Source organism: Dama dama, chromosome 1, assembly GCF_033118175.1.
Source record: "Dama dama isolate Ldn47 chromosome 1, ASM3311817v1, whole genome shotgun sequence".
Lineage (NCBI taxonomy): Eukaryota > Metazoa > Chordata > Mammalia > Artiodactyla > Cervidae > Dama > Dama dama.
In genome coordinates, this window is record NC_083681.1 from 76,446,856 (window position 1) to 76,464,775 (window position 17,920).

A 17,920-nucleotide genomic window follows, 5' to 3' on the forward strand; every position below is an offset into this window, starting at 1 on the left:
ATGGAACAAAGGAAAAATGTAACTGAGTTTGTCCTCTTGGGGCTCACTCAGAGTGTCGAGGGGCAGGAAATTTTATTTGTCATGTTCTTGCTCATTTACATTGTGACCATGGTGGGCAACCTACTCATTGTCTTGACTGTGGTACTCAGCCCAACATTAGATGCCCCTATGTACTTCTTTCTTGGCTACTTATCACTTATGGATGCCTTTTATTCTACTTCAATCACCCCAAAGACAATTATAGACTTACTCTATGAGAAGAAAACCATTTCATTTCAAGCTTGCATGACCCAGCTTTTTACAGAGCATCTATTTAGTGGTGCTGAGGTTTTCCTCCTGGTTTTCATGGCCTATGACCGCTACCTGGCCATCTGCAAACCCTTGCATTATTTGACAATCATGAATCACAGAGTGTGTGTTCTGATGCTGCTATTGGCTTGGGTTGGTGGGTTTTTACATGCTCTACTTCATATTATTTTTTTTTACAACCTTCCGTTCTGTGGCCCTAATGTCATTGACCACTTTGGGTGTGATACGTATCCTTTGTTAAAACTTGCCTGCACTGACACCCACATTACTGCCCTCACAGTAGTTGCCAATGATGGGGCGATCTGTGTGACCATTTTTACACTCTTACTCATCTCCTATGGGGTCATTCTGCGCTCCTTGAAGAATCTTAATCAGGAAGGGAAGCGTAAAGCCTTATCCACCTGTGGCTCCCACATTACAGTGGTGGTCCTCTTCTTCGTGCCCTGTATTTTTACGTATTTGAGACCTCCTGTTACCTTACCCATTGATAAACACTTCGCTGTGTTTTACACCATTGTCACCCCTATGCTGAACCCTCTAATCTATACTCTGAGAAATGGAGAGATGCAAAATGCCATGAAAAAGCTATGGATCAGAAAAAAGCAATGAAGCAGCTGCAAAATATATTACTTATTTTTAACAAACAATTGCTCTTTCAAAGAGCAAGGAAAGTCATGTGTGATTTTTTTTTTAACTGTAATAAGTGTCTCCTCAGTTTAAATAACTTGGGTATGATGAAAAAGTTTTATCATTTGAGTACTTCCAATGATCAAAATAAGCTTATAAACATTTCATATTTTCCTAATGCAAACTATATATTTAGTTTGAAACACATTTTTATGATTTCCACAATTTTGGAGGAAAATGTATACAGTTTGGGGGTATAAAATATCTCTATTGAAGCAATAGATTTATGTTCTATATGATGAGTTATACTGCAGCTAATACTGCAAATTTATTTAATTAGGGAAAGGCTTTCTCGTGTTTTTCTCTTCAAAAATGTAATCTTCAGAATAGAGCTCATTACAGATTTCAGGAAAAATAATTTTAAAAATATGATTAAGGCTGATTCATGTCAATGTATGACAGAAACCACTACAATATTGTAAAGTAATTAGCCTCCAACTAATAAAATAAATGAAAAAAATGATTAAAAACTTGGTTTATTCCTCCATACACAAAGACATTCCATATTAACATTTGAAGTAGATTTCTTATTTCTCTATCTATGAGATTCTTTATGCACATTATTTTATTTCTATTGTTTAGCATGTTAATGTTGAAGAAGAATGTTTCAGTCATAATATTATTGAGGAGGTTATGTTTGTAAAAATAATCTGAAAGACTAAAGTTTTACACAGAAAAATAAACAAACCTTACTCAGTATTCCAACTGGGTAATCACATTATTGCCTCGTTTTTGTCAGCTTTGTTTGGGGTTACGTTTTCATAAAGGTGGCTCATTCCGCTTTCCAGACACTTTAGAGCACCTGGTAAAACCCCTGCTGCATTCTCAGTGTCCTGGTCACCTTTTCCGCTTACATAACCTTCTGTAGAGACCCAGGCACACTGGTCTCTCTCATGTGTAAATTTAGCACAATCTATCATCCGTGCACTTTAAACATTCAGTTTGGAACTTGACACCTAAATATTTAGGGTTATATCATTGTTAAGAAAGATTCTGACAATATATACCATTATTATCTCTCTTATTAATATAATAGAGATTGCTAGGTAATAAAGATGCCAGAATATACTGTTTTATTTGACAGAAACAGCATTCATAAAATCCTCCTCTGAATTAGGCTTGAAACAAAATATTATCTGCCTCTAATATGGTCAGTGCACGTGGTCAAAGAAGATTATTATTTTGCCTCTCTTGTTTACTCTGGTTTCATGAGGGGCTAAGCCTCTGGGGTGATGAGTGCTTTTTACTAGTAAATCACACGGTGTGAGCAGAGAAGGCGATGGCAGCCCACTCCAGTTCTCTTGCCTGGAGAATCCCGTGGATGGAGGAGCCTGGTGGGCTGCAGTCCATGGGGTCGCTAAGAGCAGGACCCGACTGAGCGCCTTCACTTTCACTTTCATGCACTGGAGAAGGAAATGGCAACCCACTCCGGTGTTCTTGCCTGGAGAATCCCAGGGACGGCGGAGCCTGGTGGGCTGCCGTCTATGGGGTCGCACAGGGTTGGACACGACGGAGCGACTTAGCAGCGGCAGCAGCAGCACGCTGGGTGAGAAGCCTCATATCCTGATTTTTATGCCTATTACCTGAAGATTTCTCATATCTCAGTGAAAGTGCTAGTCACTCAGTTGTGTCCGACTCTTTGCGACCCCGTGGACTGTAGCCCACCAGGCTCCTCTGTCCATGGGATTCTCCAGGCAAGAATACTGGAGTGGGGTGCCATTTCCTTCTCCAGGGGAACTTCCTGACCCCGGGATCAAACCCGTGTCTCCTGAATTACACACAGATTCTTTACAATCTGAGTCATCAGCGAAGCCCTTTATTATCTCAAGGTCTTCTCAAATAAAATACTAATCACCAAATAATAACAAGCCTTTGGGTTTATTAGAACTTATGCAATTTATTTCTCCACTTTGGGATGTTGCTATAGACTGAAAGTTTATTTCCCTCTCCAAAATCATAAGTTAAATCCTTTCTAATGTGATGGTATTGGGAGGGGGGCCCTTTGGGTAATGAGTAGGTCATAAAAGCTTCACCCTGATAAGTAGGATTGATACCCTTATAAAGAAACATCAGAGAGTTCACTTAACTCTTTGGCATGTGAGGACACAGGAAAAAAGAAAAAAGGCTGTATGTGACCTAGGGACAGGACCTCACCAGATTTGGAATCTGTCAGCACCTTAATCTTGGATTTCCTAGCCACCAAACCACTGAAAAATAAATACATATTGCTTAATCTTCTAGTCTATGATGTTCCATAAAAGCAGGCCATGTATACCAAGGCATGCTGCTGCTGCTGCTAAGTCACCTTAGTCGCGTCTGACTCTGTGTGATCACATAGACGCAGCCCACCAGGCTCCCCAGTCCCTGGGAGTAGTTTTATATATAGCTCTTATTTTCATATTTTTCCTTTTTATTTCTTCTACCACATTACTTTTGAGAAGTTTCATTTCCTAGCAATTATTTTTAAGGTTTGACCTCTTTTTTTAAAAAAACAACTGATGGCATAATGACCTTTGAAGAAACATGGATGGACCGAGAAAGTATCATTCCAAAGTAAGTCAGAGAAAGAAAGACAAATAGCATACAATATCATTCATACGTGGAATCTAAAATATAACACAAATAAATTTTTCTACAGAATAGACACAGACTAAAGACACAGAGAGCTGACTTGTGGTCACCAAGGGGTTATCTGGGGAGAAGGATGGATTGAGTTTAGGATTAGCTGATGGAGATGATTATGTTTGCATTGTATAGGCAGCAAGGTCCTACCGTATGGCACAGGGAACAATATTCAATGTCCTGTGATAAAGTGATAAAACACCATATAAAATATATGAAAAAGAATATGTGTGTGTATATGTATATGTATAATGGAGTCACTTTGCCATGTAGCAAAAACTAAAGCATTGTAAATCAATTACCCCTCAATAAAGAAATGAAAAATTCAATTATTCATTAACAATCTAGAATTTACTTTTATTTGTGATAGGTAAATATTTAAGCCTATGTTTCCCAAACAGGTAAAATAATCTATCAATATAATCATTAATTTCAGTTTATTTGACAATTTTCTTTTTACTATGTGAGGTTATGACACCATTTAGAAGGCTGAATTCTGAGGAACTTGCTCCTCCTCATCACTCTCCTCCTTTGCTACCTTCTCCTCCAGCTCTAAACATCAGGCTCATTTTGAAAAGTTTGCAAACTTCCCATAAAAGTATATATAGCTTGCCATGACACTATATATTTGCTTTGATGAAAATTACATGTTTTAATAATATATTTTCTCATCCAGAAGAAGACACATATCGTAAAGTATTCACTGATGTCTCAACAAAAATTTGTATCTCCATAGAGTGTATACAAATCTTGTCTTTTCATTTTCTTATAGAAAAGGACGACTCTCTTATTTGCATTTGATTTACTGACACATTTTCAATGAACAGCTCAGAGAAGACTCAGTGTCTTTTTCTGGTGTAAATTATAGCTCATTTCTAAGGTCACAGGCATGTCAGTCAGTTCAGGTCAGTCTCTCAGTCGTGTCCGACTCTTTGTAATCCCCATGAATTGCAGCAGGCCAGGCTTCCCTGTCCATCAACAACTCCTGGAGTTTACTCAGACTCATGTCCCTTGAGTCAGTGATGCCATCCAACCATCTCATCCTCTGTCATCCCCTTCTCCTCCTGACTTCAATCTTTCCCAGGATCAGGGTCTTTTCCAATGAGTCAGTTTTTCATATCAGGTGGCCAAAGTACTGGAGTTTCAGCTTCAGCATCAGGAGTTATTGGCCACTACATATGTCTCCTCTTTTTTGTTAATATCTGATCTAAAACAATTTTAGTGTAGAAGATCTTAATAGTTATAAGAGGATATGTTGAAATCATAAGGTTGTATCTACCTGTGACTAGTGCCATCCCCTAATCTGACACAGCTCAGAAAATTTAAGTTCTTAGCAACACAGGAATGTGTCTGAAATCCATAATAGCCATCTAATTTTACCTTGGATATCTGAACTACAGTTATCCCATTTTGACTTTCAAATGTATTTCCTTCCAAATGGCCAAAGCAGATGTTACTGTTAATGATTTCAGTGCTTTTCTAGACATGAGAAGATGTAAGATTTGTGGCTCATAGAGTCTCCTGAAAATATCTATCTGAAGGCCTATTCTGCCAGCTTTTCTCAGAGCACAGAGTGCCTCATTCCAAATCTCTTCCCTGAACTCCTTTCAGGGAGTTTTGAGGGTCAGTGGCTGTGGTGACCATTGACTTAATCCTTGCAGAAGCTGACAGCAAGTGCCAGATAGACTTATTCTCCTAAATCCCCAAGTGATTGAGTTCTTAATCATACCAAACTCAATTTGGAAGTCAGGAATATTTCAACCTGATATTCATTCTGTGAGTTGAGGCAGAACTGTGCCTCATTTCAGGGGGAAGTAGCCAGAGCATTTGTCCCCCCATTCCCTGAAAGACTTAGGGAAGGTTAACCTAACGGGAAATTAAAAGCCATTTCCCATAAAACCGAGTTCCTCTGCTAAGTTTGACTAAAGTCTCTATCCAAAATGATTATTCATTTTTGTCCAACACTTTTTCTCCTCAAGAGTGATGAATATCAGAGAAAAGGGGGAATTGATACTGAACAAAACCATGTGGGGCTCCTGGGCATAAAAATCTTTATGTGTTCCTCATTTCTTTGATTACAGAAAATTGATTTCTTTCAACATCCTTGACCTTCCTGAGTTCAAAATGGAAGATTCAAGTAATTGTTAATTAGGGAAGGAAGAGGGTGTGAGACAAGGGAAAAGCAGACAGTCAAGGAAATGATAGTCAATCTTGGGGAAGATCCTAATTCCCCATCAAGGGATACACACATCTTTGAGCTGTTCTGCAGATACTGATGTCCACTAGCTGATCACAGTTTTTTGAACCATTGCTATAAAACTTCTCATTATCCTCTCCAAGTAGAGACACACAGTTTTGAGGGCTGCTCTGCCCACCTTTGCCCAGCAAAGCAAATAAAGTTATTTTTTCCTACTTCCCATAAAACTCTCTCCAATAGCTTACTAGTGTTTTAAATGTTACCTTGGATCGCCGGCTAAGTGAAGTCCAAAGCAGAATTAAATGTCTATCTCAAGATAAATCCATCTTAAACAATTAATGATCTTTTGTAATTTACCTACAACCTATGTAGGAATCTTTGGCCTTTAATTAAGTTACTTTGAACTAAGTTATTTTGATTATGGTCCTACCTAAAATTCTTTAAAAAAATTTTGACAGTATGTTCAGTATATATCCCTAGAGGGGAAAAACGATAAAACAATAGTGCAACCTTTTTTACATAAAAGTAAATGATGGCTGACATTCCTATGTTTCCAAAGTTCATTTGAAAGCATAACATTATGCAAATAGCAACTAAATTTTTAAAAAATCTATATTTCTGACTGCATCTGGTCTTAGTTGTATCACATGGGCTGAGTTGCCCTGTGGCATGTGAGATCTCAGTTCCCCAAACAGGTGTTGAAACTGTGTCTACTGCTTTGGAAAGTGGAATGTTAAGCACTGGGCAACCAAGGAAGTCCTGGCAATTCAATTTTGAAAGAGTAATGAGTCGTTCTAGTGACAACACGAATTATAATGTTACAATTAAAATCATGTTGTACTGGTTCAAAGATAGATATAATGTAAATGAGTAATAGGACTTATAAATTCACCCAGGTTCATAGCATTTTTCTGTAGTACACTTTTGGTTGTAAGTGACAGAAAGGTTAACTGAAATGCATTTGAAATTTAAGGTTATTTGTTGATTGGCTAATATAACTGCAAACTTCAAAAAAACTAAGCTTCACAGTTAGTTGATATATTGGATCAATTATGCCATAAAGGAGTCCATTTCTTGTTTTCTTGTCTGATTTATCTTACATCTGACTTACAGTTAGTTGATATATTGGATCAATTATTCCATAAAGGAGTCCTTTTCTTGTTTTCTTGTCTGATTTATCTTAAGTCTGACTTACCTGGCACTTAGAAGGATTGCTATCTGTAACAACTCAGAGAAAAGGCTCTCCATGTGACTCTGGCAGAAGTAATTGACCTTGATCATCAGATACATACAACAAAGACTAAACCACAGTGGAGACAGGGCAGAATATTTTTGCGTTTCAGGTGGCCTATTAACACTTGGCTACCTCTTGCAACTCATATTGTGACAGTAAGCAAGAAACTACAGGAGCCTGGCCTGCGTTTTGGGTAGATTGAAGATGTGATTAGACATTGCAGGGGTAAAATTCTAGGCTATACTTTTAGCTAAGCCTCTAAAATCAGTTGAGCAGTTAGTGGAAGCTGAAGGGAGAACAGAGTCGATAGTGAAGGGAAAAGACAATAGACAGACACTGCAGCTCTGTGGTCGGCAGCAGTGTCAAGTGGCATAGTTCATTACTCCTGCCGTTCTCCTCTAATCTGTCAGGAAACTATTTTTAGGTAAAGTCCCCACTTCTGAATTCATCATCAGCATTGAAATGAAAGAAGACAGAATGAATGTGACTGAATTCATTCTAATGGGACTTACCCAGGATTCTCAGATGCTGATAATTCTATTTTTGATATTACTTAGCATCTACACGGCAAATAGATGGGGGAAAAAATGGAAATGGTGACAGACTTAATTTTCTTGGGTTCCAGATGGTGACCATCACTGCAGATGGTGACCACAGCCATGAAATTAAAAGACACTTGCTCCTTGGAAGAAAACTATGACAAATCTAGACAGCATATTAAAAAGCAGAGACATAAATTTGCCAACAAATATCTGTAGAGTCAAAGCTATGGTTTGTCCAGTAGTCATGTACAAATGTGAGTTGGACCATGAAGAAAGCTAAGCACCAAAGATTAGATATTTTCAATCTATGGTGTTGGAGAAGACTTTTGAGAGTCCCTTGGACAGCAAGGAGTTCAAACCAGTCCATCCTAAAGGAAATCAACCCTGAATATTCATTGGAAGGACTGATGTTGAAGCTGAAAGTCCAATACTTTAGCCACCTGATGTGAAGAGCCGATTCATTGAAAAGGACCTTGATGCTGGGAAAGATTGAGGGCAGGAGGAGAAGGAAGCAACAGAAGATGAGATGGTTGGATGGCATCACCATCATCGATGGACATGGGTTTGAGCAAGCTCTGGGAGATGGTGAAGGATGAGGAAGCCTGGCTGCTGCGGTCCATGGGGTCACAAAGAGTTGGACATACTGAGACACTGAACAACAATAACAATGAGAAAAAGCTTCCACGTCGTGGCAGAGAGGGATATCTCCAAGGATCCTGACCCTGCCTCTGAGTTGAGAATCTGAAATTCACACTCAAGGACACTAATGCAGAAAACACATCTATAGTCCTGGAGAGGATGAGTGTGAGAAAGAGAGAGAGAGAGAGAAAATTATGCAAAGCTAAGAGGATCCATCTCAAGTATTCATCAAAGAACTGATCTGTGTGTGCATCTGAAGAAAATACCTGGGGCTGGGGAAAGATTTACCCAGATGAATTAGAGAGAAAAGTGTTTGGTTCTCAAACTAGGCCAGGAAGAGAGCCTACTCTCATTAGCTGGAAAACCTCATATTTACAGGGGTGGGGGGCAGTGCTGTTGGTTTAATATTTAGAAAAATTTTCATTAGCTGTGGGACATGACTAGTTCTAGACTGAGCATATCCCAGGCCCAGCTTCAAGACTTGTATCAGCAATAGAAAAAAAAAAAAAAAAATCCTCAAAGAAAACACCCAAAGGAATCAAAACAAGTATTTTGTTCAAAATTTTGTGTCTTTACTAATGTGAGCTATTAATCTAATTATTTCCACTGATGCCCTTGAGTCATGCTGGTATAAGGGTTATGCTGGGTGCATAAAATGCATTAGGAAGTACAATGTTTCATTACTTCTATGAAAGTGGTGTGTAACAAGTTATTTCTTGATTAATTTTCATGTAAAATTAATTGATTAAAGCTATATGGGAATGAACTATAGGGCTGTAAACATTCAATTTATTTGCACTTAGATTATCCCAGTTTTAAACTATTTCTCAATGTGTGTTTAGACCGTTGTGTTTTTCATAGCAATGGTCTGTTTTCTTTTCTTGGCAAGTTAATTGCCATACATTTATCATATCATTTTGTTGTCTTTTTAAAATTTGTGGAATCTGCAATGATGGCCCTCTTTTCAATCTTGATTCTGATAATTTTGTTTTTCTCTTATTTTTTGTTAGTCCATTTGGCTAGAAATTATAATTTATTCAATGTTCAAAAGGATCAATTCCTGGCATTTTTTACTTTATATAAATTACTCTTTTAATGATATATGTCTTCTCAACACTTCCCACACTACAATGTTCTTTATGTTTATTTTAAATTTTCTTTTTTAACATTTTGAGACAGAAGCTTAGTTCATTCTTTAAAGTATGTATTGTTTTCTAATATTTGCATTTAAATATAGAAAAGTCTCTATAATCACACAGTTAGCTGCATCCAGTTAATTTATACACATTGCAATGTATTATACAGTCTTTTATGTATGTATATATATATATCTTTTTATAAATATTTCTCATATAGTTTTCATATACATGTATATCATAATGTTTCTGTTGAAAATATATTTTTGAAAATAGTCATGAGTGATTTTAGGCTAAATAATTGGAAAATATTACATTTTTGTTATAAATTTCTATTTAAAGTACTTATGTACTTTATGATTTAAGTTCTTAGAAATATATTGCAAATTGTGTCATTGCCTTAGGTATTTCTTACTTTGGTGGATGCCTGATGAGCACTTTGAGATGAATGGAACAGTCCCACAAATACTTTTTTCCTTTCCTAATATGGTACTAAAACTGATAAAACAGTTTCTATCAATTGTGTATCTGAAATTATGTGACACCTTTTATCTGCATTTGAAATAAGGTTTAAATGACTTGTTCTGAAATTAACATTCATGATTGGAAATTGGTTCAGATATCATCTTCAAAGATAAAACTTAAACAGATTTGCTTGTTTTGAAGAACATAATTTCACGAGAAAGTTTTCACATATTTCATTTCTGTCCAGATTTGATTTTCTCTTTTGGTGATATGACCTAAATTTGCTTTTCATGATTTTTTTCCCAGAGGGCAGAATTTTATAAGTCTTGTTCCACATGGTGATTGTTCTTGTACTATCTCTGGAGATCTATCCTCAAAATTATGATTAAGGTCCCAGTGAATTTAATTAGACAGAATCGTACTTGGAGACGCAGGAATCGAATGACTCAGTTGTATGAGCTGCACTTAAATGTAGACAAAGTGCTTATGGCTCTTTGCCAGGACCTGCGGAGCATCTGTCTACAGCAGTAATCACATGCCTGGCTTCTTCTGGAACTGAAATGGTGGACTCAGAACATAATAAAGTGTGTATATGAAATTATTCGTCCTTCAGGAACTCTAAAGTTCAACAACACAGTGTGAAGACGGGACAGGAAGTGATTAAGAATCAAAATGCTGCAACAGCTATCTCACTGTTTCACTTTGACTTCTACAAGTGCAAGCAGAAAAGATTTTATTATAAACAATTTACACACAGTTTGAAGCTTTTTCTCTGTCTGATTACAACACTGATTTAATATTCGTTTGTTATCAGGACAAATCCAGCCAGCAGTGAACATTCTGAGTTTCTGTTCACAATCAACAGTCAGAGTTCCTTAGGAAACAGACGTTCATATTCACTTCGAAAATCTCAGTAATTTGAAAAGTAATTTTTTAGAAATAACTAAGATGATTTTGATTTTCCGCAATCATGTAAAGCATTGGCCACAGGAAGCAGCTCAAGGTGCTGTGAGGCTGCATGAATCTCACTCTCCGCAGTACCAGAGACAGCATCAGTGCACGAAGGACAAGCAAGAAGGAACCAGGGCCCAGAACATGGATTGAACAGCTTTCTTCATAGACAGATAGCATATTTTAGAAACAAATATTTTAGAAGCATATTTAGAAACAAATATTTTAGAAGCATATTTAGAAACAAAATTCTGAACGAGGCTTTCAGTTTTGTAAGAGTATGTTGGTGAGGTGAGCTTTCTTTTTTTTTTTTTTTTCATTTATTTTTATTAGTTGGAGGCTAATAGCTTTCTTACTTGCTCAGTCATGTCCAGCTCTTTGGGACCCTTCAGATTGTAGCCCACCAGGCTCGTCTGTCCATGGGATTTTCGAGGCAAGAATACTGGAGTGGGTTGCCATTTCCTCCTCAGAGGGATCTTCCTGACCTGGAGACTGAACCCGCATCTCCTGTGTATCCTGCATAGAAGGCTGATTCTTTGCCCACTGAGCCTTCAGGGAAGCCCAGGATGGGGTTAGAAGTCAGTCTTAGAGTTTTCCTTTGTGATTTTCATAATAAGTCATGTTAGAACTCCTTTATGATTATTAAATATGTTGATTCAATAGATTGATTCTATTCTTTTTTTTTTTTGATTTTTTTAAAATTCTATTCTGTAATACTTCTTTTGAATAATTTCATTACTAATGATTTGGAATAAAGTTACCTACTTGAAGATAAAGTATCCTTAGAAATTAATTTCAAAGGTAATGATCTGGGGATAGTTCCATGGGTAGAGATATATAACTCTGATAATAGTTTTAATTTATATGTTCTCTAACATTGTGTGTTAATTAAAAGATGAGGTAACATCTATAGACCTTGACTGAGTGACCCTCAAGAATTCGAACAAATGTTGTAATTAGCAAACAGTGACTTAAAGTTCTATTTTTTTGTTCACAGGTGGGTTTAGGCATCCTGTCATGTTTGTTGTCCATTTAGAAGCAGTCTTATGTTAATTTTTTTGTTGATATGTTATTCCACATTGCATACTTTTATGTTTATCTTTTCTTCATTAGATGATAACTCTCTGTATCATCCGATATGTAAGTCTTTCTTCAAACATTTCATCTATTGCTGTTTTGGTATCATTTCCTAAATCCTTAAAAATCATGAAATTGTCAAAAAACCTATTTGAGATTTCAAGGATTGGTTAAGAATATTCTTTCAACCCTAGAATGAAGAAGTGTACCTCCTTTATGAAATGGATAGTAAATCTAAAGTAAATCTTGCTTTACATTTTTATTAAACTTTTAATCAATTTTTAATTTTTTAACAGATATTAGCTATATGTACAACAATTAGCTTCCAGATGGAAAGCTAATAGTGACACCTCATTTATTTAATGATGTATCCTTTTCCCACAAATGTCTCTAATTAATTGCCTCTCAATTGGTGTGCAAGATTGAGATTAATGATGATGTTTTAATAAGCCTTGATCTTATTAATAATATCTGAAAGTATAAGAACCATACTGCTCATTTGTTGAATGAATGAACAAATTATCATGACACGTGAGGAAGTCAGTCATAAGAATTATATTGATAGGAAATGTTGTCCTGAACTCTGAAATAAAAGATGCAAAAAGACCTATGGAACAAAGGAACAATGTAACTGAGTTTGTCCTCTTGGGGCTCACTCAGAGCCCCCAGGGTCAGAAGATATTATTTGTCATCTTCTTGCTCATCTACATCGTGACCATGGTGGGCAATTTCCTCATTGTCCTGACTGTGGTGTCCAGCCCAACGCTTGACATCCCTATGTACTTCTTTCTTGGCAACTTATCATTTATGGATGCTGTTTATTCTACTACAGTCACCCCAAATATGATTATAGACTTATTCTGCGCGAAAAAAATCATTTCATTCCAAGCATGCATGATCCAACTTTTTACAGAGCACTTATTTGGTGGTGCTGAGATTTTACTACTGGTGGTCATGGCCTATGATCGCTACGTGGCCATCTGCAAACCTTTGCATTATATGACATTAATGAATCAACGGGTATGTGTTCTGTTACTGCTGTTAGCCTGGACTGGTGGGTTTTTACATGCTATCGTTCATATTCTCTTTGTTTACAATCTCCCCTTCTGTGGTCCCAATGTCATTGACCACTTCGGATGTGACATGTACCCCTTGTTAAAACTGGCCTGCACTGACATCCGTGTTATTGGCTTCACGGTGCTGGCTAATGATGGGGCCATCTGCGTGGTCCTCTTCACACTCTTACTCATCTCCTATGGGGTCATCCTGCGCTCCCTGAAGGATCTCAGTCAGGAAGGGAGGCGCAAAGCCTTGTCCACCTGTGGCTCTCACATCACTGTGGTGGTCCTCTTCTTCGTGCCCTGTATTTTTCTGTATGTGAGACCTCCTTCCACTTTACCCGTTGACAAATCCTTGGCAGTGTTTTATACCATCGTCACCCCTATGTTGAACCCTCTGATCTATACGCTGAGAAATGGAGAGATGCAAAATGCCATGAAAAAGCTCTGGAACAGAAGACGAAAATGAGGCCGTAGGGAAATATGTCACCTATTTTCAACGAAAAATTGCTCTTCTCAGGAAAACAACGTGTGATTTTTTAACTGTAGTATCTTCTCAGGCTAAATAACTTGGGTATGATGGAAAACATCTCTAATTTGAATGATCAAAATATACTTTAATATTTTCAAAATTTCCTAGTTCAAAATACATATTTGTTTGAAATGCATTTTTATGATTTCCATGATTTCTTGGGGGAAGTACATATAGTTTTGGGGTAAAAAATGTTTCTTTGAGACTATAGATTTATGTTCTATATGATGAGTTAAGCTATATAGTTAATACTGTTAATTTATTAGATTAGGGGAAGATTTTACCATATTTCTCTCTAAAATAATGCAATATTTTTCAGAATTAATAAGGTTTATTACATTACAGATTTCAGAAAAAATGATTAAAAATATAAATTCCTCCACACACATACTTATTAATATTTGAAGTGTAGATACAATTATTCTATCTGCAAGATTATTTATACATCACTTTGTTTCTGCTGCTTAACATCTTAAGATTGAAGAAGAATGTTTCAAAGGTTTAAATTTAATAACAAGGCCATGTTTATAAAAATAATCTAAAAGAATGAAATTTTATGTAGAATAAAACCAAATCTTAATTTTCCAACTGTTATGAGTGTTTTAAAATAAATGTGCTATTTAATATTTTTTGCTTTTACATTTCTATTACCATATTACTTTTGAAAAATTCCATTTCCTTCAAGTGATTTCATACACTTTAACCACTTTTTTGAAAATAACTTTTAAAAACACTTTATGAAAGTGAAAGTCATGTCTGACTCTTTGTGACCCCGTGGAATGTAGCCCACGGAATTCTCCAGGCCAGAATACTGGAGTGGGTAGCTGTTCCCTTCTCCAGCAGATCTTCCCAACTCAGGAATCGAACCCAGATCTTTCACGCATTGCAGACAGATTCTTTACCAGCTGAGCCACCAGGAAAGTCCAAAAACACTTTATATTTTAATCCATCTAGAATTTACTTTCATTTGTCATGGGCAAAGACGTAAGTCTATTTTCCCTAAAGAGGTAAAATAGTCTGTCAACATAATGATTCGTTTCACATAGCTTGAAAAGTTTCTACTTAGTAGGTGATGTTTTGCACCATCTAAGATGTTCAGTTCTGGGGCACCTTCTCCTCTTCTCCAACTCCTCTCTCACATTTCCCTTATCCTCTGAACTTTAGGGCCATTTTGTAAAGTTTGAAAATTTCCATAAAAAGATGTTTAGCATGTCATTGCTGAATATGCTTAGGCTTTCCCTTCTCCAGGGGATCTTCCTGACCCTGGGATCGAACCCAGGTCTCCTGGATTGAAGGTGGATTCTTTACCAGCTGAGTCACAAGAGAAGCCCAAGAATACTGGAGTGGGAAGCTTAACCCTTCTCCAGGGGATCTTCCTGACCCAGAAATTGAACCGGGGTGGGATGTTTTGAGAGAACAGCATCGAAACATGTATATTATCAAGGGTGAAACAGATTACCAGCCCAGGTTGGATGCATGAGACAAGTGCTCGGGGCTGGTGCACTGGGAAGACCCAGAAGGATGGGGTGGGGAGGGCGGTGGGAGGGGGGATCGGGATGGGGAACACATGTAACTCCATGGCTGATTCATGTCAATGTATGACAAAACCCACTACAATATTGTAAAGTAATTAGCCTCCTACTAATAAAAATAAATGGAAAAAAATAATAAAAAAAAATGGGAAGGGAACTGAGTAGATATTTCTCCAATGAAAATATAAGAATGGTCACAGGAACATGAGAAGGTGCTCAACATCACTAATCATCAGAGAAATGCAACTCATAACACAAAAGGAGATCATCTTTCATCTGTTAGGATGGCCATATGAGATCTATATGAGACAAAAAAGTTTGGTGAGGATGTAGAGAAAAATGGAACTATACTATTAATGGGAATATAATTTTTTCAGTCACTACAGTGAACATTAGGGAGGTTTTTCAGACAATTAAAAACAAAACCATTGTATTATGCAATCGTGCTTTTGAGTATATATTCAAGAATATGAAATCAGGAATCTGAAAGGTCATCTCTACTCCCATGTTCATTGCAGCATTCTTCACGATAGCCAAGATCTGGACACAACTAAGTGAACATTGAAAGATGAATGGATAAAAGAAATATGAGACATAAATATATATATATATATATATATATTTATATATAGACTTCCCTGGTGGCTCAGATGGTAAAGTGTCTGCCTACAATGCGGGACACCCGGGTTCGGTCTCTGAGTTGGGAAGCTTTTCCTGGAGAAGGGAATGGAAACTCACTCCAGTATTCTTGCCACCCCTCAAAAAAAAAAAAAAAAAAAGAATGGATAAAAGAAATATGATATATATATGTGTATATATATATATACACACATGTATATATAAAAAAGACTTTCATTTAGCAATATAAAAGAAGGGAATTCTGAAATTTGTGAAAACGTAAAGTAACTTTAATGGCACTATGCCAAGTGAAATAAGCAGAAATAGAAAGACAAATACTCTATGATCTCACTTATATGTGAAACTAAAAAAGAAAACAAAAACAAACTCAGATGCAGAGAGAAGAATGTTGATTGCCAAGGGCTGGGGGATGAGAGCTAAAAAATGACATTCAGTTCAGTTCAGTTCGGTTCAGTCGCTCAGTCGTGTCCGACTCTTTGCGACCCCATGAACCGCAGCACGCCAGGCCTCCCTGTCCATCACCAACTCCCGGAGTTTACCCAAACTCATGTCCATCGAGTTGGTGATACCATCCAACCACCTCATCCTCTGTCCTCCCCTTCTCCTCCTGCCCTCAATCTTTCCCAGCATCTGGGTCTTTTCCAATGAGTCAGCTCTTCGGCTTCGCGTCAGGTGGCCAAAGTATTTGAGTTTCAGCTTCAGCATCAGTCCTTCCAATGAACACCCAGGACTGATCTCCTTCAGGATGGACTGGTTGGATCTCCTTGCAGTCCAAGGGACTCTCAAGAGTCTTCTCCAACAGCACAGTTCAAAAGCATCAATTCTTCGGTGCTCAGCAAATATTGTCATATTTGCTTCTACTTCAATTTGAAGAAACATTGAAAGATTTATGAAACCACAGCCCAGAACTTCTCAATTTCTGGTAAACAACCTAGATGCCCTTCTGGGATCAAAGGATTTCGGTTTGGGCTAACAGCATGGGGTCACAAAGAGTCGGACATGACTTAGTGACTGAACAACAATACAACGTGAGCTCTGTCGTGAGTGCTTCAGCGTTTTGAGAACATGTTTCTCTATCTACTGAAATGCATGACGTTGCCCATAAGATTATTCTGGCAGGTATTGGGTTTTGTAAAATTAGTCCCTGAAACTATCAAACATCAAAACATACCTCAACTATTTTCTGATGAACTATGATTTGATCCATACATAACATTTTTTGTTTTCATTCTAGTTTACCCTTCAAGTTTGAGAATCTGTGTTGCTGTCTCTCCAGGGTTTTAAACCACTGTTTTTGGATTTGTATTCTGGAGACAAACTTTTCTGGTATAGCTTCAAAAACTCTTCTTTTGAAAAATTATTTTCATGGGCAATCTTCACTGATTTAGACCGAATTCCACGTGACTCAGATGGTAAAGAGTCTGCTTGCAGTGTGGGAGACCTGAGTTTGATCCCTGGGTCAGGAAAATCCCCTGGAAAAGGGAATGGTAACCCACTTCAGTATTTTTGCCTGGAGATTTCCATAAATAGAGCAGCCTGGGGACTACAGTTCATGGGACTGTAAAGAATCAGACATGCCTGAGTGTTTAGCACTTTCACTTTCCACTCTTTCCCTTTTATGCTTCTCTAGGGCTTTTGGAGCTGGGCTAAACAGACATAGGGGTTCTAACGCAATCTCTTTGCCCAGTATGTTAGCTATTTAAGTGGAAACTGGGTAACCCCTTAATGGACCATGGTGAGTAGATTTCAGTCTCTTATGAGGTTGAGAATGATGACTTTTTCAGTACATGCTAATTCTCTAATCTCACGCTTTAATTTCAGAGCTGAAAGAAGAGTTCAAGATACTTTCATAATATTTCAGCAAAATCCATATTTATCATAGTTCTTTAAATAGGTTCAAATCCTCATTCAAACTGTTTTTGGCATCTGCCTTCGCAAATATTATTGCAGAACCGTAATAATAAAATATCCAGTCAAACTATTAATAGATTTAGTCACATGGTTTCAGTTCTCATAATCACTTTTCCTTCATGATGCATGCTGCTCACAGTGATTATATTCTCCAGAACCCATCCACAGTTATGTCCAATTTATGTTTCTTTTTAAGGAAAGCATATTTGAATATTTTGAGTAAGTGTAGCTAACTATATAGGAATATTGATACATTGAATTCAGTTGAATTGAATTCAATGTATTTACAAAATATTTCTTTTTTTTTTTTTTTTTCTTGGTAACAAGTGCTTTGAGATTTTTAATGTTCTATTTTTATGTGATATATTGAAATATTTTGACACTGAGTA

General features: G+C 37.1%; 2 protein-coding genes across 2 annotated transcripts; both read left to right on the forward strand.

Annotated features, from left to right (window-relative positions):
• Positions 1 to 918, forward strand: LOC133055339 (olfactory receptor 4A15-like). The gene has a single exon (XM_061140678.1). It carries the CDS (start codon positions 1 to 3, stop codon positions 916 to 918), a length of 918 nt encoding a protein of 305 aa, XP_060996661.1.
• An 11,550-nt stretch (positions 919 to 12,468) lies between these two features.
• Positions 12,469 to 13,386, forward strand: LOC133055355 (olfactory receptor 4A47-like). The gene has a single exon (XM_061140679.1). The coding sequence runs from the start codon at positions 12,469 to 12,471 to the stop codon at positions 13,384 to 13,386; it is 918 nt and encodes a 305-aa protein (XP_060996662.1).
• The last annotated feature ends 4,534 nt before the right edge of the window (positions 13,387 to 17,920 follow it).